This window comes from Salarias fasciatus, chromosome 16 (assembly GCF_902148845.1).
Source record: "Salarias fasciatus chromosome 16, fSalaFa1.1, whole genome shotgun sequence".
NCBI lineage: Eukaryota > Metazoa > Chordata > Actinopteri > Blenniiformes > Blenniidae > Salarias > Salarias fasciatus.
In genome coordinates, this window is record NC_043760.1 from 3,060,489 (window position 1) to 3,077,680 (window position 17,192).

Genomic DNA, 17,192 nt, shown 5'->3' on the forward strand with positions numbered 1-17,192 from the left:
AACTCCTTCCTCGCTCTTTTAGTAGCGCTCGAGTAAAATTTAAGTGTCTTCTGCCTGGTGGGTCTGTGTGGAGCTGTGGCAGTGCTGGAAGCCACAGTTGAAGTTGAAAAACTCCTTAATGCACCTTTAATGTATTATTATTATTATTATTATTATTATTATTATTATTATTGTTGTTGTTTTTTTTATCATGGAAGTTCATGTATTTTAAAATGTCTTACTGCACTGAAACTAACTCAACATTCACTGTTTTCTTATTAATATTCGCTGTTATCTCTTCTCCAAAAGCTAAGTTACCATTATTTCACAGGATGACGTATCGTTTCTTATTGAATAAGAACAAATCCTTGTTTTGTTTCACATGAAATTCGGACAGTTTTGACAGGAAGTTTATTCTGGAGCCCAAATGTTGAAATCAGTTTTCATATGACTTAATGATGTTTTAATATCAAACAGAAGTCTAATTTCCAACATGCTTTTATTTTGTGAAAAGATATTTGAATGAAAACAAGACCAAAAAAAAAAAAAAAAGCTCTGATTTTGGATTTCTTTCCAGTAGAAACATGAAGCTGAGTGTTTCAGTGTTTTCTTTCTGCTCCTTTTTAAAAAAATCCACCTGAGTTTTTAAAACTTTCCTGCTCTCCTCTGGTCTGTTCCCTCGTTCTTTCTTTCTTTCTTTCTTCCTCATCTTCTCTCACTTGCTTTTTTTCTCAGCTCTCCCACACAGCATGCAGTGAACCTCCCTCACACACACACACACACACACACACACACACACACACACACACACACACCCTTTATGTCCCTGATTCTGTTGGACATGTTGCTTGAGGCAGCTGTGGCTCCGAGCTGCCCCTCCTCCTGCCCCCCTGCGGTGTCGGCGTAACGTTGAGGCTCCTGAAGCTCGGAGCAGTTTGTTCGTCTTCAGGTCTGAGCTGAAGCTGCTAAATAAGGCTAAGTCTCCCAACAGGAGAACTTGAGACCAGGGGTGTCAAACATGAGGCCCGGGGGCCAAAACCTGTCCGCCAGAGGCTCCAAACCACCGAGCAAATGGTGAAACTTTCAAAGAAAACGCTGATTTTCAAACGAATTCCTTCAGAGTGGCGACACAACGCTGAGACCCGAGAAGAGTCAATGACAGCGAGCTAGCTGGCTGCTATCAGGCTAACGTCAAAGCCGAGCTGCCAGGGGCCCCTTTCCCACCGAGCTGGTTCCAGGTCCAGTTCGGAGCCACAGCTGGTTCCAGGTCCAGTTCGGAGCCCGAGCCTGAGCCCCCGTATCAGTATCAGTGTTGATCAGACTGTGCTGTCGGTGCCTCCCCGGTCCGGACGCCCCTCTCAGGTCCTGGTCTTGTCTGCAGGCCTTGCTGCAGGCCCACGACGTGGTGGCCCACGAAGTTTACAGCGACGAGGCCCTGCGGGTGACGCCGCCGCCCACCTCGCCGTACCTGAACGGAGACTCGCCGGAGAGCGCCAACGGCGAGATGGACCTGGAGAACGTGACCCGGGTCCGGCTGGTCCAGTTCCAGAAGAACACGGACGAGCCCATGGTGGGTCGCTGGGGGGGGCGGGGCTGGGGGCGGGGCTTTGCAGGGCTGGCCGCGGTGCTGACCGTGTCTCCGTGGTTCCTTCCCCGCAGGGCATCACGCTCAAGATGAACGACTCCAACCACTGCATCGTGGCCCGGATCATGCACGGGGGGATGATCCACAGACAAGGTGAATTTCGGCTTACACGTCAGAACACGGTCTTTTCCACGCTGCTCAGAGCCGCTGAAAACACAACGTTTTGAAAATGCTGCATCTCCGTGGAAACGGGGGAAAACGCGTCTTTTCCGAAACACTCAGACTCGATGTTAAAATGTTTTCTACTGTGAAAGTTCGATGGGATCCGGACAGTGTGATAGTAGTGATAACTGTAGGATTTTTAATAGAACTAGAGGATATTTTTGTCTCTATAAAACTCCTTATTGTGATAATTCTGTGGTGTTTTTGAGAGTATGAAGCTGTGTATCGTATTGCAGTGATTTCAGGTGTATAAAATTTAATAGGATGGTATTTGGATGGTTCATAGTCGCCGTAGTAACAGTACTTCTTGGTGTTCTGTCCAGATGGATGTCTGTTTTCTATAATATTAACGTTTGGAGTGGATTTTCATTGTGAACTGTCCTGAAAGGCAACAACAAGCTGTTTTGGACGGTGTGTTTTATTTTCGGGGCCTCTGGGTTTTTCCTGGACGTCTGCAGACTTTCCACCAGTCACCGTCTGGACTCGAACCGTCGACTCGTCGTCCTGAGTTGACGCCGCTTGAACAGACCCGACGCTTTACGGCCTGCAGACGTTGCGCTCTGTTTACCCGTCTCTGAGGAGAAGCCGTTATTGTTTTCTGCTGTTTCACGAGGCCAACAACTCTTGAATATACTGAGAAATCAATACTGAAAATGGCTGCTCATGGCAGCGTTTATGGTGTTTTATTGCTTTCATCCCATTTCCATACAAACAGCCGGGCACAAATCTGAATCTGTAAACGTAAAGTGGACCGGCGAGAGCAGCGCTGAAACCATTTAACACACGAGCGCCGATCCGTGGCTCTGGCTTCGACGACGACGTGTCGGTGTAACGGCTCTGAGAGAACAATGGGAAATGCTGCAGCACATGAAAATAACTGACACACAGCGCGGAGGAGGGAACGTTCCAACGGAAAGCTTTTCATGTCGCTGAAAATACCGCAAAGATCCGAGAGCCGTTGACCTCTGGTGGTGCTCAAGGTCACGAGAGGGCGGACGTGTGTGTCATGATCCTCTGGCTGGAATAAACACACTGAAGGCTGGTCGACCTGTGAAGGGATCATGATTCAGGATGTTCAGAGCAAGAATCTCAGCTCCAGTGCAAAGTGTGTGTTCTAGAAGGTCCCAGGAACTCTGCAGTCTGAGTCCGTGTGAACCGGGAGCCTTTACACTCCACACAGTAAAGCCCCGATCGAGGATCTGTCCATAAGAAACTGATCGGTTTGGACTCAGTAAAACTTTACATGCAGAAGCCCTGATTCTGGATCAGGCTCGTTTCCTTCTGGATGTACTGGAAAACATCCTGATATCCTCATATTCTGAGCAATATCTGCCACTTTTAGCAGTTTCCTGCAAAAACCCATCAAATTATTTAAAGAACAGTTAAATAAGGCAACAAGATCCTGAAAAGGATGAGCGATTTGTCATTTTCCTCACAGAGAACTGATTTTTTTAATGTGTTTATTGGCTCCCATGGGGCATTTATGCTAAAGATATCCATCTGTCTGTTGTTTTCGTTGTTTTCCTGCTATTAGAAAATCATTTTCCAGAAGCATTTAGCATTTTTTGCACACAGGACGCAAAAAAAGACGACGTTTCACCCATTTACACTCCTGCTGATGAATCCTGTCTGTTTGTATGTGCTAACTGTACTTCACTCACAGAGAACTCTGTGTGTGTGTGTGTGTGTGTGTGTGTGTGTGTGTGTGTGTGTGTGTGTGTGTGTGTGTGTGTGTGTGTGTGTGTGTGTGTGCGTGTGCGTGTGCGTGTGCGTGTGCGTGTCGCCGTTCTCTCCTTCCTGTCTCACTTCTCTCGTGTCTTGCAGGAACGTTGCACGTCGGAGACGAGATCAGGGAAATCAACAGCATCAGTGTGGCCAATCAGACGGTGGAGCAGCTGCAGAAGATGCTGGTCAGTTCGTGTGTGTGTGTGTGTGTGTGTCTATGTGCGTGTGTGTTTTGTTCAGAAAGCTTTTAGATAAAGTGGCTGGCAGCGCGACTTCACACACTTTTACAGAAACCTGCAAAGTTTAGGATTCAGAAGATGTTGTGAAGAAAAGTGGAAAAAAAGCCTGAAAATGGGTCATTTTTCTTCCGCAGTCATAAAAAAAGAAAATCACATTTTTTTTCTATTTCCTTACGTGAATGTGTAGCCTGCATGTGGGTTTCTATTCATTAATCCGAAAAGCTTGAATTAATATGTTGAACCTGGTGATTGCTTTTAATTAAATAATTACATTCCTAAAAGCACGGTGTAAAAAGGAAAACAGAAAAAGGCCTGTAAAAGATGAATTTTCCACAGACGAGTTTCATGGAAGGGTAAAAAAAAATACTTCAACCAACCACAGAGATATAGATGTAGATCAGATAGATACAGTCCTAAAGGTTTGCTTTAGAATAAAAAAAAACAAACAATTGAAATAGTAAAATAAACCGCTGACTGTGATTTACATGTAAGTCGAGAAAAAAAAAAAAAAAAACAAGAAGTCAGATTTTCATATTCAGGCCCTGTTTCCACAACCACGTTTCAGTGAAAACACACCGGTTCAGGAAAGTTTCACGTTTACATGCCAGCATTTTCAAATCGACGCCCGTTTCCATGGAAACGGGCGACACCTCGTCGTCTCATTAAAACAAGTGAGCTAGTGGAGGAATCAGCGGCTGTGGATCCGGTCAGGCTGGACGAGGCGACGTGACGGAGAGGTTTCATCAAAACGCAGCCAACACCTGCAAGAGCGTTTCAGGACAACAGGCTGTTCTGGGATGACATTAACCTGACTGTGTGTGTGTGTGTGTGTGTGTGTGTGTGTGTGTGTGTGTGTGTGTGTGTGTGTGTGTCCACAGAAAGAGATGCGAGGCAGCATCACCTTCAAAATCGTGCCGAGTTACCGGTCGCAGGGCTCGTCGTGTGAGGTAACACCACCTCCTCCTCCTCCCTCTACGATTCCTCCTCCTCTTCCTCCTCCTTCATATTTACAGCTGATTGAAGCTCCTGATCTGGTTACTAACTGCTCGCCTGGTTACTGAGCATGTGTGTGTGTGCGTGCGTGTGCGTGTGTGTGTGCGTGTGTGTGTTTTGCTGTTTCGCTGGGGCTTGGTCAGACACTCTTGCACACCAATTTCACAACCAAGATACCGGAACTCCTCGTCCTCCCCCCTCTCTGCGCCCTGAGCGCCACCCGTCTGACGCTGAACACACTCCGTCCACTACGCCTGCACACGCCGCACACACATCCTGGTTTCTGTGGTTTGCGGGGACGTCTCTTTGAGAAGACGTGACTCCAGATCTTTACTCCGTCAAACGTGAAGCTGGATCCGAGGGGGGGGAGCTGGAGGCCTCGGGCCTGATGGGAGTTAATAAACAGCGAGCAGAGCAGCGCCAATAAAACCAGGTTTATATGAACCAGATGAAATTCAAGGGTCCTTAATGAAGTGGTCGGCTTTCATTTACGGTGCCGTTTGGACTGAATTATTCTCTCCAGTGTTTTATTGACACAGTTTCACATTGTATTCATTATGCTGTGCAGCGTTTGGTGTGGTGATTCCTGAGTCTGTTCTCAAGTCTTTGACAGACGAGCATTCACACTTATGTAGTAAAGGTAGTAAAGGTATCATGTTCTTATCAAAATGTCACTTTTTAGGAAAAGGAGGTATCTATAGACAGTAGTTGAGGAAGAAAAGTCCTGAGAGGTTAAACCCAGCGGGACTGAAAGGTCTTTTCAGGACAGAGGTCATCTTCTCACCAGATCTGTAAGCAGTGGAATTATCTTTAACATGGTCTAAAAGAAAAAAACACAGGAAGCCAGAGCCGCGCCTGAAGTAGGAAGTGACGTGGTTTCTGTGGTTTCTGCGACATAAAGTGACATTCAGACCACAGACCTGCTTTGAGTTCTGCAGACAAAGAACAACCGACTCTAACCACAGGTTACCAGTCGTCTGCCGAGGCGTCCCTCAGCGTCTGCTCACACGTCAAGCTGCTCCACGTTCCTCTGGTGGCTCTGAAGGCGGAAGCTTCGCGTCTCGTTGGTGACTCCAAAACCACTCAGCAGACACTGAGCCCTCGCTGGGCTTCAGCTTCATCTGTCTCGTGTTCATCTAGCGCCCCCCTGTGGTGGAGTGGGGGGCAGTGCAGGCGGCGAGCAGGGCTGCTTGTAATGCGTCTCTCTATACCCCCTCCCCACTCTGTGTGTGTGTGTGTGTGAGAGTGAGTGTGTGTGTGTTGCTGACCTGTGTGTCTTATTTCAGAAAGAGTCCCCCAACACGTCCAGGCAGTCCCCTGCCAACGGCCACTCCAGCATTAACAGTTCTATATTGGTAAGGACCCCTGACCCCCCCAGAGACCCCCCCCCCATACAGAGCCATCACCATGCCTTCTGCCCCCCGCCCCCGGTGGATCTCACGCGTCATATCCATGTTGTATTTCCTCTTCTGTCCGTTGCTTCTCCTCTTGTTTATTTCGGTTGTGATGGCGGCGGGTCTGCAGCCTCGTTAGCAAAAGTCACGTGATTGAAGTTTTGCTTTGCAAGCTTTGCATGACAGTTTAGATTCTCCTTTAATTCAGAATAAAAATTAAATCCTCTTTAAAAAGAGTAAAAAAAGGACCTTTCAAACACCTGATTCTGAAGGAAAGTAATTTTTCTGGATTCCATCTGAAGTCAGTGGCTGCTTTACTCTGATTTTAAAGGTGCAATATGTGATAATATGTCACATAACGCCCCCATGGCTCTGAAACCAGGAAGTGTGACGTCTGGCCCCGCCCATCGGAGTTGTTTCATCACACAACTCTCATTTTGAAAGAAAAAACTTTGCCAAAGTTTATTAAGGGAATATTTCTTCAGGGAAAATTAGGAATGACTTTATTGTTTTTATAATAAATTAGTTACTTCTTGTATCTTTCAGTTAATTCAGTTCATGCATGTCCTGTCGCCATGACGCACATATTCCAAGATGGCCGCCTGAACGGTTTATTTCTCGGAATCTTAAAAGAAATGAATTTATTGAAACGAGTGGATTGATGAAGGCATAAAAATGTGGATCTTTTTAAAGCTGTATCGTCAAAGTTAATCAAGAAAGAGAAGCAGCAGGAAGTGGAGTCTCTCGCACGGACTCTGAGGAGGTTGCAGACCCCTGTTCCAGATCGAAGCCCCCCAGTCGCTCCTGAGACCCCCCCACCCCCACCCGTTCATCTGTTTGAGCCGAAGGCCCCCACCTGTCCGATATCTCAGTTAGCAAATTGGTGTGCCTCTGTTGAACCCCGCTGCGCTCCACAGCGCCGCTCCGGTGGCCGGTGGGCGTCGCAGCACCTTTGCTTCCTGGTTGAGGCTCCAGACCGACACGCTGCGCTGCTGCTGCTGCCGCCGCTGCTGCTGCTGCTGCTGCTTGGCTCGCTCTCTGCCTGCTTTAACAGACGACGATCACTCTCTTTCTCTGTCCCACTCTCCTCTGTCTGCACTCCTGCTTTGTTTTGTCGTCTTCTTCCAAATGTGCATGTTCTGAAGTCGCTGTTCTGTCGTGTCTAACCGGCTGTTTCCTCCGATGGCTTCCCTCCTCAGGACCTGCCGTCCACCATCCAGCCCAAAGGGAGACAGGTAACCAGGCCGCCCGCCTCTACTCACCGCTTCCTGCCCTTCCCTTCACTCATTCCCCGTTTGCACAGCGTTTCCAGTGAAAAAACACGTTTCACCTCAGAAAACTTTCCCGTTTACAAGGCAGGGTTTTGAAAACAGTGCACGTTTACACGGAAATGGCAGAACACTGAAAACAACGTCGATGACATGGGAGAAAAGAGTCAATCCATGTAAAAAAAAAGTCGTCTTCTTTTTCTTCTTCTTCTTCTTCTTCTTCACCAAATTGCTAAGATTCTGCAGAAAGTGTGCAGAGATTGCACAATCACGCAACACATAGTTTGCATGTGTTTTACAGGAGATGTACTCAGAATGACGTGGTGAGTTCGGAGAATTTAACGGAAGGTTTTGGGACATGTTTATTTGGACATGCTGCTGAAGGAACTTATCTTTATGCTTCACAGCACATCAGCCTCAGTTGATTTGTCATAAAATCTAAATTTTAAAGCTGCTGTAGGCAGGATTGTGCTAGTCAATGCTAATTTTTCTGTGTTTTCTTTGGATTAAATGTTAGAGTATCCATTGATAATCCTTTAGGAGTGTAGCATAATTGCACTACCGCGAGGGCGCAGCGTTTCCATCTGTCTCTGTTCTGAGCTGAAAAGGAATCTCGACAGCTCCAGGTATCTTTGACCAATCAGAAGAGTCCATGAGGCTCTAACCGTGATTGGTCGAGGGGGGTTCGTCGCGCGTTCTTGTGGGAGGGGCTTAACTTGCGTAAGGGCGTGATGTCAGAGAAAACAGGACAGGATTGGCTGTGCTGGGTTTCAAATCGCCATCTTAGATGGGTCAAATCGCCATCATGCTTAGGTAACCCTAAGCAAGATGGCGGAGATGCGGAATCCTGCCTACACAGCACCTTTAAGTAAAACACAAACAAAAGTCAGCAAAGGAAAGTCATGGCGAGCCAGCTGGGAAAGTGAGACGAGGAGTGTCTGATCTATTTCAGCTGAGGGGCCACATTCAGCCTCATTTCATCTCGGACAAACCAGACCTGTAAAATTGTTCCATAATAACCTTTAAGTTTAAACTTTGAGATTTGTCGTTACGCAGATGATGAAAATGTCTTTATTACTTTACAAAGCCAAACAATGACTACTGAAAATGACTCCAATCTCAACTTAAATCCAATTTTAATGAAACCTTCTGGAGCAAAATGCAGTGAAAATGTCTCTAATGAGTTTCTCTTTATTCTCGATAAATATGAAAACATTACTGAAACAGCTGAATCCAACTCTCAAACTCAAAACATTCTGGGTCCACGCCAAAACTGTGTGACATTTAAACTCAGTGCTTCAGACCGGAATAGGCTGCAGCTGTGGAGCTTTTATCACAGCAGAGAGAGCAGAGACACCGAGCATCTGGAGTCCAGCGGCCATTTGTTTGGAGGAAATGAGATTTTATTGATCTGGAGAACATAATGCTTCCTTTTTAAAGAGGCAGAGGAGAGCAGCCGGGGTGGCGATGCAGACGCAGCTGTGATGGAGGAGGCCACAGATCTGAGACTAACACTGCAACACACACACACACACACACACACACACACACACACACACACACACACACACACACACACCTTTTATTTAACACATCCAGGTTTCACCACATCACATGTGAAGGTCGCCACATGTGGAGTTTAGAATGATAAAACCGGGTCTACTGGGTCGAGGAAGTGTATAGAAATGGGAAGAAGAAAAAGTTTAATTGAAAGTACAGAATGGGATTTTCAGATGATGAAAGCGTAAATAAACTCAGTTATTTCCCATTCCGTTCTGTGGAAAGTGAATAAACTGACAGAATCACATCTCAGCGAGTTTCTGTAACCCGGAGAATATGGTGGGATTCGGACTTGCAACTGTCGAAACACAAGCATCAGCCTGTTTTCACTGGAAACGCTGCCGTGAGAACGGGGCCTGGCTCTGGTCTGACTGGACCTGGTCTCTCCGGGTTCTGCCAGGCTTGGACCAGCAGTTCTCTGCTGTCATCACACTTCACTCTTCCTCTGCTGAACTCTTTCCGTGTCACTCCGGCACTGGCATTGTTTCACCCTGCAGAACCCAAAGACCCCCAAATAACCCTGGAGCTCTGTGCAGTGAAACACGACCGGACTTCAGCTCCCGTGTTTCCCAGACTGAAAATGACATCCGTCAAAAACTGGATCATGAAAAGGAAAAAAAAACGCGAGACTCATTTAAACCTCCATTTCCAGATGTAGGCGTTGATCATCCAGGTCCAGCAGCTGCTGCTCCCGAACCTTCTGGGAATCTGTTTCTCAGCTTTAAGCCCACGATTGAACTTGATTCTGCTCTTAATGTTTGTTTTTTGGGAGAAATTTTTCTGTTTTTCCTGCTCTGTCACTTAAAGGTATAATGAACGATGTTTTAGCCAATGAATGGCGTGATGCGAGTGTCAACTATTGGCCCTACGACATGTCAATCACGCTGAAGAAAGCGTCACGCCGTCAAGCGGCTCGTAGGAGCAGCAGAGCAGGTAGGACGGTCTGGCGCATGCGCGTTTACAAAGCGAGTAACAGACGTTTGGCTTCGACTTTTTCTAGAAAATCGTCCATCATACCTTTAAATACAGCAGTAATGAGTTTTTTTGCTGTGCCGTAGCAGCTTTCTGTTGTCATACAGTGACACCTAGTGGTCACAGGTGGTATGTACCGGTACATTTTGATTTCATAATAATAGTAATGACTTCATTTGTATGGCACTTTCCAAGAACACGGATGCGAAGTGCACAACATTAAGAACAAATAGAATACAGACCATACAATAATACAATTAAAATCAAGCAAGTTAAAGGGATACTTCAACATTTTGGCAAATTGGCCCATTTAGCGCAATTCCTTAGTCATTTCGAACAGCATGCTTACCTTTTTAGTGAGGGCGAGCTGTTGTTTATTCAGAGGTGAGTCGGGGAAGGTTTTCGGGACGGACACAATGGAAGTGGATGGTATTTTTGGTTCCCCCTCGTCAAACTCATCAAATACAAAATCCAACAACCCCAAAACACTTTGGTGGACACGTTATAATCCGCACATTCACTACGCTGTGAAATATTAATGCAAAATTACCAGATTGAGTTGTTTTTGCGAAGATTGCTGAGACAGAAATACTTACTAAACATGGCGTCTGGGCGTAGTGATTTCAAAAGAAAAAGTAGTTCCCAGTATTTGCTTCAGTGTCGTAACGCTACAATATTATTTGTTGGTGTTCCACAGCGTAGTGAATGTGCGGATTATAACGTGTCCACCAAAGTGTTTTGGGGTTGTTGGATTGTGTATTTGATGAGTTTGATGAGGGGAACCAAAAATACCATCCACTTCCATTGTGTCCGTCCCGAAAACCTTCCCCAACTCACCTCTGAATAAACAACAGCTCGCCCTCACAAAAACAGTAAGTATGCTGTTCGAAATGACTAAGGAATTGTACTCAATGGGCCAATTTGCCAAAATGTGGAAGTATCCCTTTAAGTAAAGCCAGGCGATAAAGATGCGAACAGTCAGACCATCCAGGGCCTGAAAAACAAGCAGTAAAATCTTAAAATCAATTCCTAAACTCACAGTCAACCCCTGAAGGTCGTATATGAGTCACTGCTTCATTGAAGTTATCAGACAAACCAAACAGATAAAAACAGTCTGACTTCAGTCTGGGAAATGGAGCATTACAGCACATTTTACTTTTCGGCTTCCTGACTCAGATTTAATGACTTTCACACATCAAACCTGGTGTTCAGTCACCAGTGGGATCGGCTGGAGGTTCAGTGCCCAAAGACACATCAGCACATTAATGGATCGGGAATCAAACCGTCAGCATTTTAACTGGAAGTTAATTTGAGTTCTTCAAAGAAAGATAATCTGAACCTGCAGCATCTAACTGTTAAAGCTTCACCTGTGTGACCCGTAACGCTCATCCCCTCCCAGTGTGGCCGTACGTGTTTCCCTCCTGACACCCCCCATCGCCGCCGCCCCCGCCGCCGCCTCTCCACGCTGCGCCCCCCTGCTGGCTCCGAGGGGCCCTGTGGAGCTGAAGTTCCATGTGATGACCAGCAGGGGGCAGGAGGCTCCACACCAGGCTGCATTACAGGCTCCAGTCACTCCTTCTACCACATTCTGACAGGAGCAAACTGCAGAGCAGGCCTGGCTGTCACTACTAAACGCACGCCCCTCCCTCCACCTGACCCTGGCTCCCCCCGCCCCGCCCCGCCCCGCCCTGCCCCGCCCCGCCCCGCCCCGCCCCGCCCGCCATGCTGCTCTCTAGACGTTTGCATTCGGTGTTTGGCTGCATGATGTGTGTGATGCTTTCAAATCCTAGACTGTATCCAGACCTGCAATCAAGGACAAAATGTCAGTTAAGGTAAGAACAGCCCCCCCGACCCCCCCAACTTTAAAAAAAAAAAAAACAAAACAAAAAAAACAGAGCAAGACACTGAACGCGCAGTGCTGTTTCCTGGACGTGACGGACTCGTAAACGATGCCTGTGCCGTGATCGCCGGCGCGTAAAGAGCCTCATTAATAACACAGCTGTGTGTCGGGGTTTCTTCTCATTCCACCATCCTGGGAAGCCAGCGCTCTGCCTGGCAGTCGAACCCCCCCCTCCCACCGCCCCCCCAGTGATCTGGTGTCCCTGGAGAATCGTCTGCTCATTAGTCCGAGCCTCTCTGTCAAAACACGAACGCCACTTTCATCTTTCTCTCCTTTTATCAGTTACATCATCTGCTTCGTTCGGTCGGATCTAGCCTGAATCCACCCCCCTCCCCAAAACCCCAAACCCGTGTGTCATTCCTCATCCTCCGGCCTTCTCCCGCCTCAGATCTACGTGAGGGCGCAGTTCGAGTACGACCCCTCCAAGGACGAGCTCATCCCCTGCAAAGAGGCCGGCATCCGCTTCCGCGTGGGCGACATCATCCAGATCATCTCCAAGGACGACCACAACTGGTGGCAGGGCAAGCTGGAGAACACCAAGAACGGCACGGCGGGCCTCATCCCGTCGCCCGAGCTGCAGGAGTGGTGAGGAGACAGGCCGGAGACTCGGGGTCGGGAGCTTCACACACCAACCCGGTCTCCATCAAACCTGTGAATCTTGAAAGACTTGGAAACCTTAACTATCCCAGACCGACACTGATCAGAAAATAGCAACGGTTTCTGGCACACTGGTCCTGAAAGCAAATCATTAGACGCTGTTCCTGCTTAGCATCAGTCAAGTTTATCATATTTCTCACTTTTCCATAGTCAGAATAAATGTTATATTAGGGATAAATACAAGCTTTACCTTCTTTTTAATGATTTCTTCTCCGATGAAGCCGCAACTCCACAAATTACAGCATCAAGCAAAAGTTGATTTCATCATAAAACAGTTAAACTGAATTTTTTTTTGTTCCATTCGTGACATTTTTGTCTTTTAAGTCATGAAAATGAAAAGCTGCAGTGTGACCCGTGTGTGTGTGTGTGTGTGTGTGTGTGTGTGTGTGTGTGTGTGTGTGTGTGTGTGTGTGTGTGTGTGTGTGTGTGTGTGTGTGTGTGTGTGTGTGTGTGTGTGTGTGTGTGTGTGTGTGTGTGTGTGTGTGTGTGTGTGTGTGTGTGGCAGGCGGGTGGCGTGCATCGCCATGGAGAAGACCAAGCAGGAGCAGCAGGCCAGCTGCACCTGGTTCGGCAAGAAGAAGAAGCAGTACAAAGACAAGTACCTGGCCAAGCACAACGCAGGTACGCCGTGCGCGCTCCCACACACACACACACACACAAGTGCACAGATGCGTCATTCCTTTCACCCTGCATATACGTGCATGTGAATGAGTGTGTGTGTGTGTGTGTGTGTGTGTTGCTCCTCAGCCTCTGCAGGGAAGTTTACTTGGTTTTCAGTTTGTTTGGCCTTTCGAGGCTCTGTGCTCGTCATGCTGGTGTCAGAGGTTCTGCCTTCAGAGCGCCGGTCGCTTCCCAGGGTTTCTCTTTCAGGGGGGGCTTCTGGGAAAAAGGTTGTTGTCCCGGTGTTCCAGGAGCGTGCATGTAAACAGATCTGCTCTGGCCGCCGCCCGGCTGGCAGGAAAAGGCGCTCATGCAGCAGAAATCTGATCCCGGCGCTGCGATTGGAGGAATCGGCCGCCGCCGCCGGGGGACTGGCCGGCACTGTTTTCAAACGTGCGCGCGTGCCTGAGTGTTCGGCGACGCGTCGTCCCGCAGGCGTCGCGGCGGTGAAATGAAGAGACGCGGCGGCAGAAATGTTTGGACGCCGAGGGGAACACATGAGCGGCGCTTCTCCGGTGTCAGGCCCACATGGCGGGTTGTGTAACCGGGCCGGAGGGTCGGGGCAGGCTGGAGGGTCGGGGGGTTAAAAACATCCACCACGTGTTCCTGATGGGGGGGGGGGGTTCAGAGGGAGCACAGGAGTGTTTTCATGAGGGCTGCGTCCAGCAGCCAGTAACGTCCAGTAACACCTGTGTATAGAACACACTTTCAATGTAAAGCTGATAGATTAGACTGTTTCTTCATGACGAAGGATTTTTCCTCCTCAAAAGTAGCTAATAAAATCAGAACTGCTTGACATGGCCTTCCTGTTCATTCACTAGGGTCATATTATTATGACTTTATTCAGCAGCATGTTCTGTGTAGTTTAAATATTCAGATATTGGCCTTTTTTATGCCTTTGTTATCTGGAATATTTGGGTTTCGCTCTGTTAGCGTGTCTTGAGGTGATGATGGTGTGATATATGAGATATATGAGAACTTAAATCCTGCAAAGATTCAAAGATTTATTTATTGCCATATGCATCGTAAAAATAAAGAAACACGTTTAACTGTACAATGAAATTGTTACTTTGCTGCCCACAATGGATGCCAAGAGTATATAGAAAAAGTATAAAATAGATAACATAAGCATGCAAGAATATAACAATAAAAAAGATAAATATATATGTATATATATATGTATGTGTGTGTGTATATATATAATGTGCAGAAACAATCTTTAGCAAATATAGTCTATATGCTATGTACATATTTACTTTATTTTCTTTGTTTAGTTAATAAAATTCACTGAAAACAACATCATTAACTTCTTAATGTGAGTTAGATGTATATTTATCAGCATCTGATCCTTTTCAATACTAAAGTATGGATCATTCCTTCAGTCTTTCTAAGATACCGTTTGATCATCAATCAGTCGAAGTTTGAGAGGACTGGTGTCGATATGTCAGAGAGCAGAGAGGAGGGAAGGAAAACGTGAAGCGAGATCCGCGAGTTCCTGCTGATCCCGGGAGCTCTGAGTTCAGCCGCTCACTCCCGCTGCTTCCGTTCACCTGCGGCGTGACGCCACGTGGTTTTCACCTCCTCGCTCTGGACGAGCGAGCGGGTTCGCGGTGAGACGGTCTCGGGTGTCGGCGGCTCCGGCGCTGCATGTGCATCCGGCGCCGGGACCGTCGGGCCGAGGCGTTTCAGATCTGAATCCATACATCACATCCTGTTTATATCACCCTCACTGCAGCTGCAGGGATTTGCTGTGATGTGATGATACACACTGAACACACACACACACACACACACACACACACACACACACACACACACACACACACACACACACACACACACACACACACACACACACACACACACACACACACACACACACGCGCACACACACACACACACACACACACCGATCGCAGGCCGCACAGCCATGTGACCATGTTTCTTCAGTGTGTGTTGCATCTGTGTGCGTCCAGTTTATCTCAGGGATTATGGGAAGACGAGGCAAGCAGAGAACCAGCTGAAGGGTGTGTGTGTGTGTGTGTGTGTGTGTGTGTGTGTGTGTGTGTACAAGTTCACACTTTATCATCTAAATTTATAGTTGTTGTTTTTTTTATTTGATCTGTGAGCCTTTTATTTTGAAACCTGAATGTTTCCCAGCATGCTCTTGTGTACCGTCAGTCCTTCATTTTCACATTGTGACGGTGAATCCACCCTCCGACAGGCTGTACATGTTTGACTCTGGGTTGGGGGGGGCGGAGCCTATACCAGCTGTCCAATCAGGTTAATCTTTAATGTGATCAATAGAATTCGATTGAACAGGAAGTGAAGCGGTCACAGCAGCAGAACGATGAGAACATCGCTCCAGAACATCACTCTGAGCTGGAAGCCTGGCAGCTGGGATTGGCTCCGCCCCCACGACCACGAGGCAGATGAGGATGAATGATTTCCAAACTGTAGAAGGAATTAAACATTTCATCAGAGTCTCTTCTCTGGAAATGTTGATTTTTACGCTGATGACCATCGACTTGTCCGACGGTTTGATCCGCCTCACACTGACTGACCGTCCCCCTCACAGCAACAGCAGCATCACACCCCCCCCCCCCCCCCCCCCCCGTTCTTTCTGTTCTTTCTCTCCTCTGTGTGGAAGATGTTGTAATTCTGTTGTTGTAACCGAATCATGTTTGCTGTTCATCTCTCTCGCTTTCTCCTACTGAACGGCCTCTGTGCATGTAAGTAACAACCAGTGACAGTAACCCCTCTCTCTCTCTCTCTCTCTCTCTCTCTCTCTCTCTCTCTCTCTCTCTCTCTCTCTCTCTCTCTCTCTCTCTCTCTCTCTCTCTCTCTGACTTTAGAAAATCTCCAGTTTCACGTTTTGTGTTTCTGTTGAAATCAACAGAAATCTGAGTCAAAAGGGAAACTTTGTATTTCAGTGTTTCTCTGTCTGTAAAGTTTTATTCCACTGAAAACATCAATAAAGACGTGATGAGTGGAACAAAGCCGGGCTGGGACGATAGATTCAAACGAGCAGAGAGTAGAAACACGCTTTATTCCGTCAAATACAGAGAACTGAACACTAGAAACACAAATTAAAGTGACGAAATGTGAAAAAATGTTGAAACATTTTATTTTGTCTTTCAAGAAAGTTTGAAACATTTTTATGTTGTTTTTTCCAAATTTGTAGATAAATAAGAAATAGGTTTACTAACATCATTAAATAAATATAACATACTTTAACATTCAGCTAAATTAAAAAGATTGTTCCTAGTTGTTTTTCATATGTGTATCATGTTCATAAATAAGCAAAAAGTGATAAAAACCAAGAAGTCACATGACGTTCCCAGTAAATGTGTGTTTTTTTGGGGGAGGGGTGTGTCCACCTTACTGCCCCTCCCACCCTGATGCCCCTCCCACCCTGATGCCCCTCCCACCCTGATGCCCCTCCCTGATGTTAGTAGCTGGTGGTTCACAGCCAGCCTGAGCAGCTGAGCAGCTGCCTCTGCGGGAACGCTCCGGGGTTTTCTATTTCCCGTGTCAGCGTCTTGAGTCGGAGGCTCCAGTTTCAGAGAACGTGAAGATCTGTGAGCGCCGGCGCTCTGCAGCTCCTCTGCTCGCTCCTCCGTTCAGACCCCAGAAGTTCACTGTTTTATAGAAAACATTCAGCTCAGATAAAAACGTGTGAGATCTAATGAGCGCTTCTGATATAACATCTGACATTGTTTCTCTACATCTAAGATAATGAACCTGAAAAGAAGGTTTGGATTTTGCTAAATTTAACTTGAGATTATCTTTTTTTGCTTGTATTTTTTTTAAACTAAATTCTTTAAACTACAATAATTTTCCAACAAAATATATGTATTCTCAAAAGTCATACATTTTCATGAAAAAACTTTTTTTCATGATTGAAAAAATATTTTATCAGTATAGGACAATCAGCTGATTATGACATGCAGTTCTCATGAAGCTGTAAATTTCTGGACTTTTTTTGGTTAAAATGAATAATGTTTTTTACGATTATGAAGTGTTTTGAATATTGTT

The 17,192-nt window shown here is 46.6% G+C and overlaps 1 protein-coding gene across 11 annotated transcripts in view; it reads left to right on the forward strand.

Moving 5' to 3' along the window:
• caska (calcium/calmodulin-dependent serine protein kinase a) overlaps positions 1 to 17,192 on the forward strand; it is a 129,440-nt gene that overhangs the window by 107,424 nt on the left and 4,824 nt on the right. For 5 of the 11 annotated variants that reach the window (XM_030111548.1, XM_030111540.1, XM_030111541.1 and 2 more), the window contains 9 exons: positions 1,361 to 1,549; positions 1,639 to 1,717; positions 3,611 to 3,696; positions 4,629 to 4,697; positions 6,030 to 6,098; positions 7,337 to 7,372; positions 11,728 to 11,769; positions 12,226 to 12,422; positions 13,000 to 13,115. In XM_030111548.1, coding sequence (XP_029967408.1) covers positions 1,361 to 1,549; positions 1,639 to 1,717; positions 3,611 to 3,696; positions 4,629 to 4,697; positions 6,030 to 6,098; positions 7,337 to 7,372; positions 11,728 to 11,769; positions 12,226 to 12,422; positions 13,000 to 13,115 — 883 coding nt within the window. The remainder of the gene's footprint in view (positions 1 to 1,360; positions 1,550 to 1,638; positions 1,718 to 3,610; positions 3,697 to 4,628; positions 4,698 to 6,029; positions 6,099 to 7,336; positions 7,373 to 11,727; positions 11,770 to 12,225; positions 12,423 to 12,999; positions 13,116 to 17,192) is intronic. The other 6 variants (XM_030111542.1, XM_030111543.1, XM_030111544.1 and 3 more) reach the window with 2 other exon arrangements.